At 45.7% G+C, this 16,677-nt stretch overlaps 1 protein-coding gene across 8 annotated transcripts in view; it reads right to left on the minus strand.

Annotated features, from left to right (window-relative positions):
• Positions 1-999: 999 nt before the first annotated feature.
• The window catches only part of tanc2b (tetratricopeptide repeat, ankyrin repeat and coiled-coil containing 2b), a 234,479-nt gene continuing 218,801 nt past the window's right edge, over positions 1,000-16,677 (minus strand). For 6 of the 8 annotated variants that reach the window (XM_042306173.1, XM_042306171.1, XM_042306169.1 and 3 more), the window contains 9 exons: positions 13,930-14,063; positions 11,770-11,893; positions 11,379-11,554; positions 8,081-8,213; positions 5,963-5,992; positions 4,626-4,717; positions 4,226-4,372; positions 3,893-3,993; positions 1,000-3,679 (listed from right to left, as the gene is read on the minus strand). In XM_042306173.1, the coding sequence (XP_042162107.1) occupies positions 1,345-3,679; positions 3,893-3,993; positions 4,226-4,372; positions 4,626-4,717; positions 5,963-5,992; positions 8,081-8,213; positions 11,379-11,554; positions 11,770-11,893; positions 13,930-14,063 (3,272 nt within the window). In that variant the 3' untranslated portion in view covers positions 1,000-1,344. The remainder of the gene's footprint in view (positions 3,680-3,892; positions 3,994-4,225; positions 4,373-4,625; positions 4,718-5,962; positions 5,993-8,080; positions 8,214-11,378; positions 11,555-11,769; positions 11,894-13,929; positions 14,064-16,677) is intronic. The other 2 variants (XM_042306172.1, XM_042306170.1) reach the window with 1 other exon arrangement.

Consider the following 16,677-nt stretch of genomic DNA (forward strand, 5'->3'; position numbering starts at 1 on the left):
TATATATACTCCTATTACCATGAACTTCAGAAGGGGGACATCTCCAAACTTTGGTATTTGTATGACTTTCTCTGTCCTCAAACCAATGACAATGACCTATGCACAATGAAAAAATAAATATATTTCACAAAACTAAACCTCTTATACCCCTTTAAAACACTGCAAAGTTATCCTAGTTGGAAGAAAGACGAATAACATTCAACGAGTACAACGCAGCGTGATTATTAGGAGTAATTTATTGGTTGAACTATTCTCTAGAGGATGTTTGTAGAAGGCCATGGCAGTAACAATTGAACTTCAAATGAAAGGCAACGTTATGTGGTAGGGTTGAGTGAAAATACCACAAACATAACAAGCCCAATATTTCAAAAATACGAAAATAACATTTGACATTGAATAATTTAAAGTTTGTAAATGTCCCTCCCCTGCCGTAGTTGTGGGCGTTAATGTGCTTGTCGGAACTTCCTATTTCAGAGTTGAAATTATCATAAGCTATAGGTGTAGAGCTTCATCTTGGATGATTCTGATACTTTCCAAGTTGGAAACTCATGTATCATTTTTCTACAATGAGTTTCCAAATCTGAAATATCAGCGTTTCCCTGGCCGACATGTCATGAGTGCAGCATAAATCTTCAAAACCTGTCGTTGCATGACTAGTAGGACGAAAGGCTAACAACAGGGCAAAACAGAAATAATACAATCCAAATGCAAGCTATGTTATGTTTTTATACGTATATACATTATATAGCTTAATAATAAATATTATATATTTTTTCTCTAAGCACTGTCAAGTTGTAATTTCCATTTACAGTATTGAACATATTAGTATTGTATTACGGAGTCTAGCAACCTTGAATAAGAGCACACTTTGTATTTTAAGGATAAAACATGGTAGATGGTTAGAGTCCACAGGTACAGTAAGGTAAGGGCCCCCAATTTTACTCTCACCACCCCACACAAGACCTCCCCAAAGGTCTTGGGGAGGAAGTTGTGCCAACCCCCCTATAAAAGTGTTTGGGCCTCTGACCCTGGGTGTGATCAGCACTGGCCCTGTCATCACCTTTCAATGTCATATCTTTCTATTTCAATGTGTGCAGAGTTGAAGTTTAACAACAAAATAGTACAATCTCTCATGTATTAGTATTTAGTATCTATGTACTGTATGACTAGACCTCTACCGCCAGTGTGTGCCTATTGTAGACACGGCTTTCTGTGTGAGTGGGGCTGTACTCTGTCTTTTTATTATGTGCTCATCAATGTCAGACAAGGTCTCCAGCCCAACTCAACTTCCCCCCTCCCCCTTTCCTCCCCTCCCACTCACACGCCCAGTTCGGCCGTGGACATTCACACATTCGACTCCACAAAAGGTCTCTTTGGTTTGATGGGGGAGGTGGGGCCCTGCCTAGAGTCACGGGAGATATCACGGGAGAGCTGTCGGTACATGTTGTCCTGGTAGGCCTGAGCTACGGGCAGAGTCCTGGCCACTTTCACGTCTGGATAGGTGGGCACCTGGCTCACCCTCTCCAGAATGTCCCCTCCTCCGCCCCGGGAGCCACCGTTGGCCAGCTTGCCCAGGGAGGACTGCTGCTGCTGGGGGTAGTAGTCCTCCTCCAGGAGTTGTCCGTTCTGGGCGTTGTTAGTCTTGTTGTAGTAGGCGATGTTCCCCAGCGAGGTCGGGGGGCTGTAGGACGAGCCCTGCTGGATCAGCTGGCCAGGCGACGTGGGGCTGATGCCAGAGTCCATGGAGGTCATGGCCCAGGGCCGCTGGGACGAGGGCTGCTGCAGGTACTGAGTCTGGTGAGTCCGCGCCGTCTTGTCTATGATGCCCATGAAGGGCGTGGTCCGTGAGCGGGTGCCCTCGCCCTGGTACAGCCCCCCACCACCTCCCTGGGCCGGCGAGATTGGGGAGATGTCATCGTTACAGGAGTGCTCGTACCCCTCGTAGCCCTCGTAGGCCACCTGCAGCGGGATTTCCATCCCCTGGATGGAAGAGGAAGGCCTGAAGCCTGGGGCTAGATTACAGCTGGAGCCCCCCGTAGAGATGTTGTTGCTGGACGGGGAGAAGCGGAGGCCCACGCTCTGGGAGTGGATGAGGGGCCGCGGAGTGGACATGTGCGGTTTGATCTCCGGGGTAGTGGCACTGATGGGCCGCCTCACCATGTGGCCGATCTCTGGCGATCCCAGCTGGCACTGAGGCATGGCACTGTTCTGACGCTCCAGCTCGTGCTTGGCGACAGGGTAGTAGGCGGCCGACTGGCTGCGGCTAATCTGGGGAGTCTGGCTATAGCGGACACCCCCCTGGAGCTGGCCCCCTTGTCCCCCCCCACTGCTGGCACGGTAGGCAGAGGAGGGGCGCTGGGTTAGCTCGTCCTTCATCAGGCCCTCTATGACCCCTCCTCGGCCCCCATGCTGACAGAGGGCCCCAGCTGAGAGGCTGGACTGGGGCATGGAGCGACCATCCAGGGAGGGCTGGTACATCAACCGGCTCTGGCTCTCCATCGGCACGTCCATGGAGCCCCCCTGGTAGCGCATGGGGTGGCCCATCTGGCCATATGCGTTGCTGGGCTGGTTGGTGCGAACAATCTGGGCCATGGAGGGCTGGAGACGCAGGCCCTGGTGGTGCAGGGAGTCCTGGTGGTGCAGTGAGACCTGGTGGTGTAGCTGGGCCTGGTGGTGCTGTTGGGAGACCTGGTGGTGCAGTTGGGCCTGGTGGTGCTGGTGTGTCTGGAGGGTATCATGGTGCTGGGAGGCCTGGTGGTGCAGGGAGGCCTGGTGGTGCAGGGAGGGCTGTGAGCTCAGCTGGAAGGACCTCTGGCTGCTCATCTTGGACAGGGGAGGCTGCTCCTGCTGGTAGCGCACCGGAGAGCCTGACTGGGACCTGTACAGACACACACTCTCCACCGGGGGGCTGGCTCTGTACTGGCTCTGTACCCCACCCCGACGCAGGGGGGAGAGTGGGGGACTCTGGTATCCGTGGTCCATCCCCTGACCCACTCCTCCATTGCCTCCCATGGGCGGGGGGCTGAAGTGGTAGGTGGTCTGGTGGACCGGGGAGGTCTGTGGAGGGCTGTGTCGATAGTGGGAGTTGTGGTGCGTGGGGGAGAGGGAGGGGGGCGAAGGTGGCTGGTAGTTCTGGCTGCCGGGGGAGGACATGGAGGTGGGGCTGGGGTGGCCATAGTCATAAGCCTGGCCCATGGGGGAGCCCCCTGACAGGTAGGTCTGGTCCTGGTGATGGTAGGGGTGGTGGTGGTTGGTCGGAGAGAGAGGTGGGCTCTGGATGACAGGCAGACTGGAGGGGTTGGAGTGGGGCTCCCTCTCGAGGGCCAGACCCATAGAACCCATACTCCCCATAGACATGGCCTCCAGCTCCTGCTCCAGATAGTCCTCGTCTTCAAACAGATCCTGGACCGGCTCCATGTCCTCCAGCCGAGGCTCCGGGGGAGGGGGGAGCTCCAGGGGGAGGGGGAGGGAGGACAGGGACATCTCCTCCTCCTCTCCCTCCTCTGGGGGAGGCGATGGGGGAGGAGATGGGGGAGGCTCCAGCTTCTGTGCATCCTCCTCCTCCTGGGTGAGCTGTCGACACTCCTCCTCTACTCGCTGCAGGAGGCGCTGGATCTCACAGTGGTTGGGGCTCTGCTTCATGGCTTCATTCAGGTCCTCCAAGGCCTCAGGGAACTGTCTACAAATCCAGACAAGAAGGAAAGATACGACAGGGTTGGAAATGAGGGAAGGTTTTAAAACACTGCTGTGAAAATGAACACATTTGAATGAATTGGTCAAAAAAGAAGGAAAACTGTTTTATGAGAGGCTGAAGAAGATAAGAGGGTGAAGCGGAGTATGTAAACTATTCTACAGTAGAAGGATATCAGGGAGGTGCAGGGGAAATAAATACCTGCTACTACGCTTGGCACGTGCTCTGGCATAGTATGCTTCGTAGGATTTTGGTTTCAATTCAAGCGCCTTTGTAGCAAACTCCTCAGCCATCCCAAAGTCCTGAGAGCAATAACAAGTGATCCATGAGTCAGATACTTACAGAATATTACTGGGGTAAAACAGAGGTAATGTTAAAGGTACAGTAATATAAAGCTTATCACCTATACTTTTACCATACTTTACACTATTACATATAGATAATATACTATAGATGACCCATGGGGCTCTTGTCAAAAGTAGGGCACAAGGGTGCCATTTGTGATGCATCCATGGTCAGAGCCCGCCAACTCACGTTCATTTTTCTCCGACATCGGGACAGATTGAGGAAGATGGACACTTTCAGCTCCCTGAAAGTCTTGAGGTCCTCACTGAAGCCTTCACGGGGGAACTTTTTGAGGGCGTACTGATAGCGCTGTGCTGCCTCCTTAACTTTCCCTTTCTTTTGAACACACCGACACACACACGTTATTCATACAAGACAGACATATAGGTCTTATTGATCATTAAAACAAAACAAGTTGTATAGCACTTGAGGATAAATACATCTGTAAAAGTGTCATAAAATATAGAATGATAACATTTTATTTCTTTGATGTATAGATATATTTTCGTTCTTATAGAGTATGTATTAATATTTTTCATCAATAGTTGACTGTCCTTCCTCAGATTCGGATAGGGCCTCCTGATCTCACTTTATAGAAGCCGTCTCCCTCCTCAATCAGCTTGCTCAGTAGGATGATCATGATGTCGGGTTTGGAGGTAGCCATGGCCCACGTGGCTGGACCTGAAGAACACAGGATGAGAAAGAAAAGAGTGAGAGAAGCAGGGAAAGATAAAAAGAAAAGGAATGTAGGAGTTGTTTTTGAGTCACAGTAAACACACAACAACTGACAAGAACAACAAACAAAATGGCAGGAATGACAGATAGGCAGACGTCTGTCCGCTGCAGAGAAAATGAAGCTATTCTCTTTCTAAAGTCTATTGCTCTAGGTAGAGGAGTACACTGTAGGGACAATATCCCAGCCAAAAGGGTAGAAATATGAAAGATTGCAAAATACAAAAATGATGCGGCTGGTAAAGACTGAGTCACTCCCAATCTAATTGTCTTACATCAGGTGGCTTCACTCCTACGCGACGCTCGTCCCTCAACCGCCAGTCAGTGCAGGCGGAATCATCGTGCTATCTGACGCAAGACAATTAACCTAACGAGGATAGCTCTCTGCAGAAAGCAACACTTGAAACCCATTTACACAGAGACTAGAGAGATGAGGACAAGGTTGGTGGGTTTCTTGCATGACGAAAAGACTCATAGCAGCTAGGCAAGCAGGACACAGGAGAGCTCTGCAGACCAGGGCAAGGTTGAGGCAACGGTAGAGGAAGTAGGTAGGAACAGGACTTCTGACTGGCCTAGCTGACACTGAGGAACGTTTCAGAAGAATGAACAATGCACAGTAGAATCATCTGAACTGTGGATAGTGGAGAAAAGGCATTACAGACGCATGCAGTTCCCCTGGTGATCATTACCAAGTGAAGGTATAGGAGGGGTTCATCATGCATCTGTGAGATGGAAATAAGAAAACACCTTGATACAATGTAGTATGCTGGAGGCTGGGCATGCTGTCATATGATAACCAACCGGAATGTGAACATCTACCTCTAAATAAAACCAGTCCAAGTAAAAGTTAGGACGGGATTCAATCTGATCGCGGATTATAGGCATTGCACCTTTTAAAGGCAAATTATGACTGAGCCAACATATGCAGTGTTTACAGTGAATGGGATCTCCACGAACGCGGGAACATTGCCTTTAAAAGTTGCAATGCCTATAACCCACAATAGGATTGAAAACCAGCCTCAGTGATAATAGTAATACCTGAGTGTTATTTCTCAGTATGGGGTTTGCTGACACTTAGTCTGCTGTCTAAGTGGCCTGCTGACACTTAGACCATAACGACACAGAAACAACACAGAAAGAGATAGGGCTGTCAAAATGCCTGCTGGGGTGAGATGTCGACAGCCTTGGGATTACCTCTGGGCCGACTGGGCAGCGTCTGACATCCTGGTACCGCAGAGAGATCAAGGGGAGGGAGGTCAGTGAGCGTGGAGGGGGTGTTGGGGGAGGGGGGCAGAGAGCAGCGTGCCAGAGTAATCAAAGGAGAAAAAACAGAAAAAGGTGCGTGGGAGAGAGGACAAGTGGAAAAAAACAGAAAGAGAAAAAGGAGGTGGTGGAAGATGAGGTGTGAGAGAAGGAACAGAAAAAGCAGCAGTGAGAAGCAGGGGTAAGTGCCCCAGCAGAAAGAAAGAGACACAGGAAGAAAAAAAACATACTGCCAGTGCTAACCACCTGTCGAGAGAGAGAAAGAACGAGAGAGCAGAGAGAGATAGAAAGAAAGAACTATAGATAAAGAAAGAACAAGGGAGAAAGAAAAAAAGAAAGAACCAGAGAGCTGAGAGAGAGGAAGAGACAGAGACAACATGAAAGAGAAAGAATACAGGATACACGGTAACAGTAGAACAACAAAGACAGATATAAAGACCTGAGGAGTGACTAGTCAGAGAGAACAGAGAAAAGCTGCAGTACGGTACAGCAGCGGGGTGGGGGGGTGGGGGTGGGGGGGGGCAATACAGTAGCAGTGGGGGTTTAGCTGTTAGCTCAGCTCCAAAGAGACTTCTGGTCAAAGTACTATAGTACCAGTCAAAAGTTTGGACACACCCACTCATTCAAGGGTTTTTCTTTATTTTAAATATTTTCTACATTGTAAAATAATAGCGAAGACACCAAAACTATGACATAACACATATGGAATCATGTAGGATCCAAAAAAAGAGTTAAACAAATCAAAATATTTTATATTTGAGATTCTTCAAAGTAGCCACCCTGTGCCTTGATGACATCTTTGCACACTCTTGGCATTCTTTCAACCAGCTTAACCTGGAATGCTTTTCCAACAGTCTTGAAGGAGTTCCCACATATGCTGAGCACTTGTTGGCTGCTTTTCCTTCACTATGCGGTCCAACTCATCCCAAACTATTTCACTTGGGTTGAGGTCGGATGATTGTGGAGGCCAGGTCATCTGATGCAGCACTCCATCACTCTCCTTCTTGGTCAAATAGCCCTTACACAGACTGGAGGTGTGTTGGGTCATTGTCCTGTTGAAAAACAAATGATAGTCCCACTAAGCGCAAACCAGATGGGATGGTGTATCGCTGCAGAATGCTGTGGAAGCCATGTTGGTCAAGTGTGCCTTGAATTCTAAATAAATCACAGACAGTGTCACCAGCAATGCACCCCACACCATCACACCTCCTCCATGCTTCACGGTGGGAACCACACATACGGAGATCGTCCGTTCGCCTACTCTGCGTCTCACAAAGACACGGTGGTTGGAACCAAAAATCGCAAATTTGGACTCATCAGACCAAAGGACACATTTCTACCACTCTAATGTCCATTGCTCGTGTTTCTTGGCCCAAGTAAGTCTCTTCTTCTTATTGGTGTCCTTTATTAGTGGTTTATTTGCAGAAATTCGACCATGAAGGCCTGATTCACACAATCTCCTCTGAACAGTTGATGTCTGTTACTTGAACTCTGTGAAGCATTTATTTGGGCTGCAATCTGAGGTGCAGTAATCAAAATATATTTTGATTTGTTTAACACTTTTTTGGTTACAACATGAGTTCAATATGTGTTATTTCATAGTTTGATGTCTTCACTATTATTCTACAATGTAGAACATAGTAAAAATAAAGAAAAACTGGAATGAATATGTGTGTCCAAACTTTTGACGAGTACAGTATATAAGAAATAGGTTGCCATTTAGGATGCATATTCTGTATTTCGGTGTCATCCTACTGTATGCATGAATAGTCTTTGTATTGTGTCTCAATATCAGATAGTCAAGTGTAAAATAATAAATACAACTGTCAACAGTCAAAATATCCTGTTGCACTGTGGAGAGAAATGGGTTATTTTCCAGGAGAGGTATTTCATTCACTGTCTACATACAAGTCCTGTTTGCGTCTCAAATGGCACCATATTCCCCACATAGTGCACTACCTTTGACCAGGGCCAATTGGGTGCAATTCGGGACAGCCCCTGCCCAAAATCTATTGGCCTTCAGTCTAACACTAAGTAGATTCTCCATACCTATCTTGGCTCCCTTCTTGAGCAGGGCAACCACCACGGAGGTGTTCCTGCAGCCCACGGCCCGGTCCAGAGGACGCATCCCACTGTAGTCCACATGCTCTATCATCGCCCCCTGGTCCACTAGAAACTGGACCTGAGAGGACAGACAGCAGAAGAATGGAACAGGGGCGAGGAGGGAGAAATGTAGTGATTCAAATTATATTCATTCGAGTAGAATCATAGGATGGTACTACAATTTGGGAGAGTTACTGCTCGCAAAATATACACAAATATAACTATACTTGAACACATCGGGATAGACAAAAGACCTACAATACAAGTGTGTCTCTTTTGTTCCTAATGTTGTCCATCCAAATCAAAACAAACTTTATTTGTCACATGCGCCCGAATAAAACAAGTGTCGACCTTAACGTGAAATGCTTATTAACAATCCCTTAACCAACAGTGCAGTTCAAGAATAGTTAAGAAAACATTTAACAAATAAACTAAAGTTAAAAATGACAAAAAGTAACACAATAACATAACAATATTGAGGCTGTATACAGGGGGTACCAGTACCAAGACAGTGTTCGGGGGTACAGGTTAGAGGTAATTCGTACATATAGGTAGGGGTGAAGTGACTATGCATAGATAATAAACAGCGAGTAGCAGCAGTGTACAAAATAAATGGGAAGTCAATGTAATAGTCCGGTGGCCATTTTATTAATTGTTCAGCATTCTTATGGCTTGGGGGTAGAAGCTGTTAAGGAGCCTTTTGGTCCTAGATTTGGCGCTCCGGTACCGCTTACTGTGCGGTAGCAGAGAAAACAGTCTATCACTTGGGTGACTGGAGTGTCTGACAATTTTATGGGCTTTCCTCTGACACCGCCTATTATATAGGTCCTGGATTGCAGGAAACTTGGCCCCAGTGATGTACTGGGCCGTACGCACTACCCTCTGTAGCACTGAGCAGTTGCCATACCAGGCGGTGATGCAACCGGTCAGGATGCTTTATGGTGCAGCTGTAGAACGTTTTGAGGATCTGGGGACCCATGCCAAATCTGTTCAGTCTCCTGAGGGGAAAAAGGTGTAGTCGTGCCCTCTTGATGACTGTCTAGGTGTGTTTGAACCATGATAGATCATTCGTGATGTGGACACCAAGGAACTTGAAACTCTCGACCAGCTCCATTACACCCCCGTTGATGTTAATTGGGGCCTGTTCGGCCCGCCTTTTTCTGTAGTCCACAATCTGCTCCTTTGTCTTGCTCACATCGAGGGAGAGGTTGTTATTCTGGCACCATACTGCCGGATCTCTGACCTCCTCCCTATAGGCGGTCTCATCGTTGTCGGTGATCAGGCCTACCACTGTTGTCGTCAGCAAACTTAATGATGGTGTTGGAGTCGTTGGTGAACAGGGAGTACAGGAGGGGACTAAGTACACACCCCTGAAGGACCCCAGTGTTGAGGATCAGCGTGGCAGATGTATTGTTGCCTACCCTTACCACCTGGGGGTGGCCCATCAGGAAGTCCAGGATCCAGTTGCAGAGGAAGGTGTTTAGTCTCAGGGTCCTTAGCTTAGTGATGAGCTTTGTGGGAACTATGGTGTTGAACGCTGAGCTGTAGTCAATGAACAGCACTCTCACAAAGGTGCTCCTTTTGTCCAGGTGGGAAAGGGAAGTGTGGAGTGCGATTGAGGTTGCGTCATCTGTGGATCTGTTGTGGCGGTATGCGAATTGGAGTGGGTCTATGGTATTCGGGAGGATGCTGTTGATGTGAGCCATGACCAGCCTTTCAAAGCACTTCATGGCTACTGACGTGAGTGCTATGGGGCAGTAATCATTTAGGCAGGTTACCTTCACTTCCTTGTGCAAAGGGACTATGGTGGTCTGCTTGAAATATGTAGGCATTACAGACTCAGTCAGGGAGAGGTTGAAAATGTCAGTGAAGACACTTGCCAGTTGGTCCGCGCATGCATTGAGTACACGTCCTGGTAATCCATCTGGACCCGCGGCTTTGTGAATGTTGACCTGTTGAAAGGTCTTGCTCACATCGGCTACCGAGAGCATTATCACACAGTCATCCTGAACAGCTGTTGCTCTCGTGCATGCTTCAGTGTTGCTTGCCTTGAAGCAAGCATAAAAGGCATTTAGTTCGTCTGGTAGGCTCGCGTCACTAGGCAGCTCGCGTCTGGGTTTCCTTTTCTATTCCGTAATAGTTTTCAAGCCCTGCCACATCCAACGAGCATCAGAGCCAGTGTAGTAGGAGTCAATCTTAATCCTGTATTGACGCTTTGCTTGTTTGATGGTTCGTCTGAGGGCATAGCGGGATTTCTTATAGGTGTCCGGATTAGTGTCCCGTTCCTTGAAAGTAGCAGATCTAGCCTTTAGCTAGGTGCGGATGTTGCCTGTAATCAATGGCTTCTGGTTGGGATATGTATGTATGGTCACTGTGGGGGCGACGTCGTCGATGCACTTTTTGATGAAGCCCGATGACTGAGGTGATATACTCCTCAATGCCATTGGATGAATCCCAGAACATATTCCAGTCTGTGCTAGCAAAACAGTCCTGTAGCTTAGCATCCGCGTCATCTGACCACTTCCGTATTGAGCGAGTCACTGGTACTTCTTGCTTTAGTTTTTGCTTGTAAGCAGGAATCAGGAGGATAGATTTATAGTAAGATTTGCCAAATAGAGGGCGAGGGAGAGCTTTGGTTTCAGTGTGCCTGCATTATAGTTCCAGGCCACTAGGAGTGACGCTTCTAGGTGAGCATTTTCTTCTTTGCTTATGGCCTAGAGTTGGTTGAGTGCAGTCTTCGTGCCAGCATCGGTCTGTGGTGGTAAATAGACAGCTACGAATAATATAGTTGAGAACTCTCTTGGTAGATTGTGTGGTCTACAGCTTATCATAAGGTACTCTACCTCAGGCGAGCAATACATCGAGACTTCTTTAATATTAGACATCGCGCACCAGCTGTTTTTGACAAAAAGACACACACCTCCACCCCTCGTCTTACTAGCCGTAGCTTCTCTGTTCTGCCGGTGCATTGAAAATCCCTCCAGCTCTATATTATCCGTGTCATCGTTCAGCCACGACTCAGTAAAACATAAGATATTACTGTTGTTAATGTCCCGTTGGTAGGGTAATCGTAGGTCATCAATTTTATTTTCCAATGATTGCATGTTAGCAAGTAGAATTGATGGCAGTGGGAGTTTACACGCTTGCCTACGGATTCTCAATAGGCAGCCCGATCTGCGTCCTCTTTTCCTCTGTCTTTTCCTCACGCAAATGACCTGTTCCCGGGGGAGAATTATAAACTCACCACCTCCGAGTCCCCGTAGAAGGAAGCCAGGTCGAGGGGCGTGCGTCCGTTCTTATCAGCGTGGTCCGTAGCAGCCCCCCTCTCCACCAGACAGCGCACCACCGGCAGGTGTCCCTTCAGACATGCCCAGCTCAGAGCCGTTAACCCTTCCTTGTCCATTAGAGGTAGGGATGCACCTGGCAGAGGGGTCAGGGATTAGAGGTCAGCATTGGGAGTCAAAGGTCAATTGGTAAAATAAAGTACCATCAATGCTTTGGTGATTGTATTTAACAAAGTAATGATGAAAAAAATTATTGAGAGTTATATAATTCAAAGGATGAAAGGACAGCAGGTCAAAGACAATGTAAATGACAAGGACATGAGTGGATGTTTTCTTCCTCCTGACCCTCACCCTGTGCCAGTAGGAACTCCACAGTGCCCAGGTGACCCTCTGAGGCAGCCATCATCAGAGGGGTTCGGCTTTGCTTGTCAGCCAAGTTCACGTCCGCTCCGTGAGTAAGGAGTAGGTCCACGATCTGAGAGAGGAAGCGCTAGCGTTACCATCCAGTACACAACTGTTTGTTTTTGTCAACATTGCCGTTCGATCTCTCTTCGTCTGATTTGACTGTTTTACCCATTTCATATCTTCTACATTGTGGATTAATAGTGAAGACATCAAAACTATGAAAGGACACATATGGAATCATGTAGTAACCAAAAAAGTGTTAAACAAATCAAAATATATTTTATATTTGAGTTTCTTCATATTAGCCACCCTTTGCCTTGATGACAGCTTTGCACGCTCTTGGCATTCTCTCAACCAGCTTCATGAGGTAGTCACCTGGAATGCATTTCAATTAACAGATGGGCCTTGTTAAAAGTTAATTTGTGGAATTTATTTCCTTCTTAATGTGTTTGAGCCAATCAGTTATGTCGTGACAAGGTAGGGGTGGTATACAGAAGATAGCCCTATTTGGTTAAAAACAAAGTCCCTATTATGACAAGAACAGCTCAAATAAGCAAAGAGAAACGACAGTCCATCATTACTTTAAGACATGGGGCGGCAGGTAGCCTAGTGGTTAGAGCGTTGGGCCAGTAACAGAAAGGTTGCTAGATCGAATACCAGAGGTGACAAGGTAAAAATCTGTTGTTCTGCCCCTGAAAAAGACAGTGTTCCTAGGCCGTCATTGTAAATAATAATTTGTTCTTAACTGATTTGCATAGTTAAATTAAGGTTAAATAAAAATGAAGGTCAGGTGACTACCTCATGAAGTTGATTGTGATAATGCAAAGTTGTCATCAAGGCAAAGTCTGGCTACTTCTAATCTAAAATATATTTTGATTTGTTTAACTTCTTGGATATAGGGGGCGCTCTTTTAATTTATGGATAAAAAACGTGCCCGTTTTAAGCGCAATATTTTGTCACGAAAAGATGCTCGACTATGCATATAATTGGCAGCTTTGGAAAGAAAACACTCTAAGGTTTCCAAAACTGCAAAGATATTATCTGTGAGTGCCACAGAACTCATGCTACAGGCGAAACCAAGATGAAACTTCTACCAGGAAATGGGTAGAATTTTTGAAGCTCTGTTTTCCAATGTCTCCTTATATGGCTGTGAATGCACCAGGAACGAGCCTGCGCTTTCTGTCGTTTCTTCAAGATGTCTGCAGCATTGTGACGTATTTGTAGGCATATCATTGGAAGATTGGCCATAAGAGACTACATTTTCCAGGGATCCGCCCGGTGCCCTTTGTCTAAATTGGTGCGTAATCTTCAGTTGCGGGCATTTTCTCCTGGGATTCAGGACAGAAAGCACACTTCCACGAACGATGTATCATCGAAGAGATATGTGAAAAACACCTTGAGGATTGGTTCTAAACAACGTTTGCCATGTTTCAGTCGATATTATGGAGTTCATTTGGATAAAAGTTAGGCGTTTTTATGACTGGATTTTCGTTTTTTTTGGTAGCCAAACGTGACGCACAAACGGAGCGATTTCTCCTAAACAAATAACCTTTCAGGAAAAACTGAACATTTGCTATCTAACAGAGTCTCCTCATTGAAAACATCTGAAGTTCTTCAAAGGTAAATGATTTTATTTGAATGCTCTTCTGGTTTTTGTGAAACTGTTGTCTGCTGAATGCTAACGCTAATGCTAACGCTAAATGCTACGCTAGCTACTGTTACACAAATGATTGTTTTCCTATGGTTGAGAAGCATATTTTGAAAATCTGAGATGACAGTGTTGTTAACAAAAGGCTAAGCTTGAGAGCTAGCATATTAATTTCATTTCATTTGCGATTTTCATGAATAGTTAACGTTGCGTTATGGTAATGAGCTTGAGGCTGTATTCACGATCCCGGATCCGGGATGGCTCGACGCAACAGGTTAACACTTTTTTGGTTACTACATGATTCCATATGTGTTATTTCATAGTTCTCATCGCAACATCTGTGGTGTTGCTCGTAGCAACGTCAGTTTTCTGAGTCTACAGCACCTTTAATATGAAGTGTTCTGTGTTATGGGCCCTGGTCAAAAGTAGTGCACTATAAAGGGTAAACTCAGCCTCACCTGCCAGTTTCCCTGTCGGACAGCACTGAACAGGGGCACGATGCCTCGTCTGTTGGGCTGAGCCACCGCTGCTCCCTGCTCCAGCAGTAGTCTGCAGACGTCTAGCTTCCCCCGGCCCGCTGCTGCCGTCAGAGCTTCAGGGAGAGGAGATGGACACACAGGGATCAGTCATGTTATACAACACAAGTATTTTACTTTTTTTTTTTTTTTTTTTTTTTACACTTGATCATTCTAAGACTGACAGTTATTGTGTGTGAGTCATGTGTTAGTATAGTAAGTGGATGCGAAATGGAGAGTGGGGACACACAGGGCAGGGGTGAGTAACACACAACACAACATACAGGGAGTTATATAGGAGTTATATGTGTTATATATATCGCATCATACTCCCCTATAAAGGTATGAGACATGTTCGACATTAAAACAGTGTTTTATAACTCTGACCTCACTACAGATGAACACAAGAGAAGTAGCGAAAGAGGGAGGAGAGAAAGGAGAGAACATGTGTTGTGGGGGTAGACAGTCGTGTGCATTTATGCATTTAACTGATTGAGTCATACAAGTATTGTTCCCAACAGGACAGAGGGAGTAAAGGGTCACAGGGATCAGCCATTAAAAAAAAAAACTTTATCATTATAAGACTTAAAGTCATTATGTGTGTCATTTGTTAGTATGCAGACAGAGTGCAGGGTGGGAGTAGACAGACAGACAGTAGACACTGGTAGATAGACAGACCGTAGACAGACCATAGACAGACAGACCGTAGACAGACAGACAGTAACATCTATGGATTTAACTGACTGAGTCATATTAGTATAGAGAGAGAGAGAGCGAGAGTCATATTAGTATTGAGAGAGAGAGTGAGAGTCATATTAGTATTGAGAGAGAGAGCGAGAGTCATATTAGTATAGAGAGAGAGCGAGAGTCATATTAGTATTGAGAGAGAGAGCGAGAGTCATATTAGTATTGAGAGAGAGAGCGAGAGTCATATTAGTATTGAGAGAGAGAGCGAGAGTCATATTAGTATTGAGAAAGAGAGCGAGAGTCATATTAGTATTGCGAGAGAGAGAATCATATTAGTATTGAGAGATAGTCATATTAGTATAGAGAGAGCGAGGGTCATTAGTATTGAGAAAGAGAGCGAGAGTCATATTAGTATTGAGAGAGAGAGTCATATTAGTATTGAGAGAGAGAGCGAGGGTCATTAGTATTGAGAAAGAGAGCGAGAGTCATATTAGTTTTGAGAGAGAGTCATTAGTATTGAGAGAGAGAGTCATTAGTTTTGAGAGAGTCATTCGTATTGAGAGAGAGAGAGAGAGTCATATTAGTATTGAGAAGAGAGAGAGAGTGAGAGTCATATTAGTATTTGAGTGAGAGTCATATTAGTATTGAGAGAGAGTCATTAGTATTTGAGAGAGTCATTAGTATTGAGAGAGCGAGCGAGGGTCATTAGTATTGAGAAAGAGAGTGAGAGTCATATTAGTTTTGAGAGAGAGTCATTAGTATTGAGAGAGAGAGTCATTAGTTTTGAGAGAGTCATATTAGTATAGAGAGAGAGAGTGAGAGTCATATTAGTATTGAGAGAGAGAGTCATATTAGTATTGAGAGAGAGCGAGTCATATTAGTATTGAGAGAGAGAGCGAGGGTCATTAGTATTGAGAAAGAGAGCGAGAGTCATATTAGTTTTGAGAGAGTCATTAGTATTGAGAGAGAGAGTCATTAGTTTTGAGAGAGTCATTCGTATTGAGAGAGAGAGAGAGAGAGAGTCATATTAGTATTGAGAGAGAGAGAGAGAGCGAGATTCATATTAGTATAGAGAGAGAGTGAGAGTCATATTAGTATAGAGAGAGAGCAGGAGTTATATTAGTATTGAGAGAGTGTCATAATAGTATAGAGAGAGAGTGAGTCATACTAGTATAGAGAGAGAGTCATATTAGTATAGAGAGAGAGTCATATTAATATTGAGAGAGAGTCATATTAGTATAGAGAGAGAGAGAGTCATATGAATATTGAGAGAGAGAGTCATATTAGTATAGAGAGAGAGTCATATTAATATATAGAGAGAGAGAGCGAGAGTCATATTAGTATAGAGAGAGAGAGTCATATTAGTATAGAGAGAGTAACAGTAATAGCTTGATTTTTCTCAATCTTTCCAATCCACATGTGGGAACCACATTGTCATAGTTGAGCACCCCAGAGCAGACCCCCCCCCACACACACACACTCTCCCTTTAAGACTAGCTCTGAGCTCTGCCCTGCCCTGTCTGTCTGTGCTCCAATGACACCACTGCACTGTCTGTCTGACATCAGCCAGTGTCTGTTTGGCGCAGCAGCAGCAGAAACAGCAGAGCAAATCTCTCCCTTTCATATCCGCACTGCAGCCCTCACTCTATGGGTCTGCTCAAAACCCTCTGTCATGACTTGTCTGATTTAAGACAATTTATTAACATGTTCTATCTAAGTGTAGTGATCTAAAACCCTGTGATAAACAAGTACAACAAGACAGCAAGCATCACTTCCTATGTCTAAGCAAGCAATCATGACATCCATCCACGTTTTGGTGGCCGCTACAACTCATCTTCAGCCCAGACTAAGCATCGGTTTAGAATTCAAGTGTCAAACCTAAAGCCACTGACACCTAATGATTCCACCTAAGGAAACAGCGCTGTAAAAATGGACAGGCTAAAACAAAATAGTTTCCTGGGTTGAAAACAATCTCCACAAGGCTACGGACAGTATCTGAAGACC

Source organism: Oncorhynchus tshawytscha, linkage group LG25, assembly GCF_018296145.1.
Source record: "Oncorhynchus tshawytscha isolate Ot180627B linkage group LG25, Otsh_v2.0, whole genome shotgun sequence".
Classification (NCBI taxonomy): Eukaryota; Metazoa; Chordata; class Actinopteri; order Salmoniformes; family Salmonidae; genus Oncorhynchus; species Oncorhynchus tshawytscha.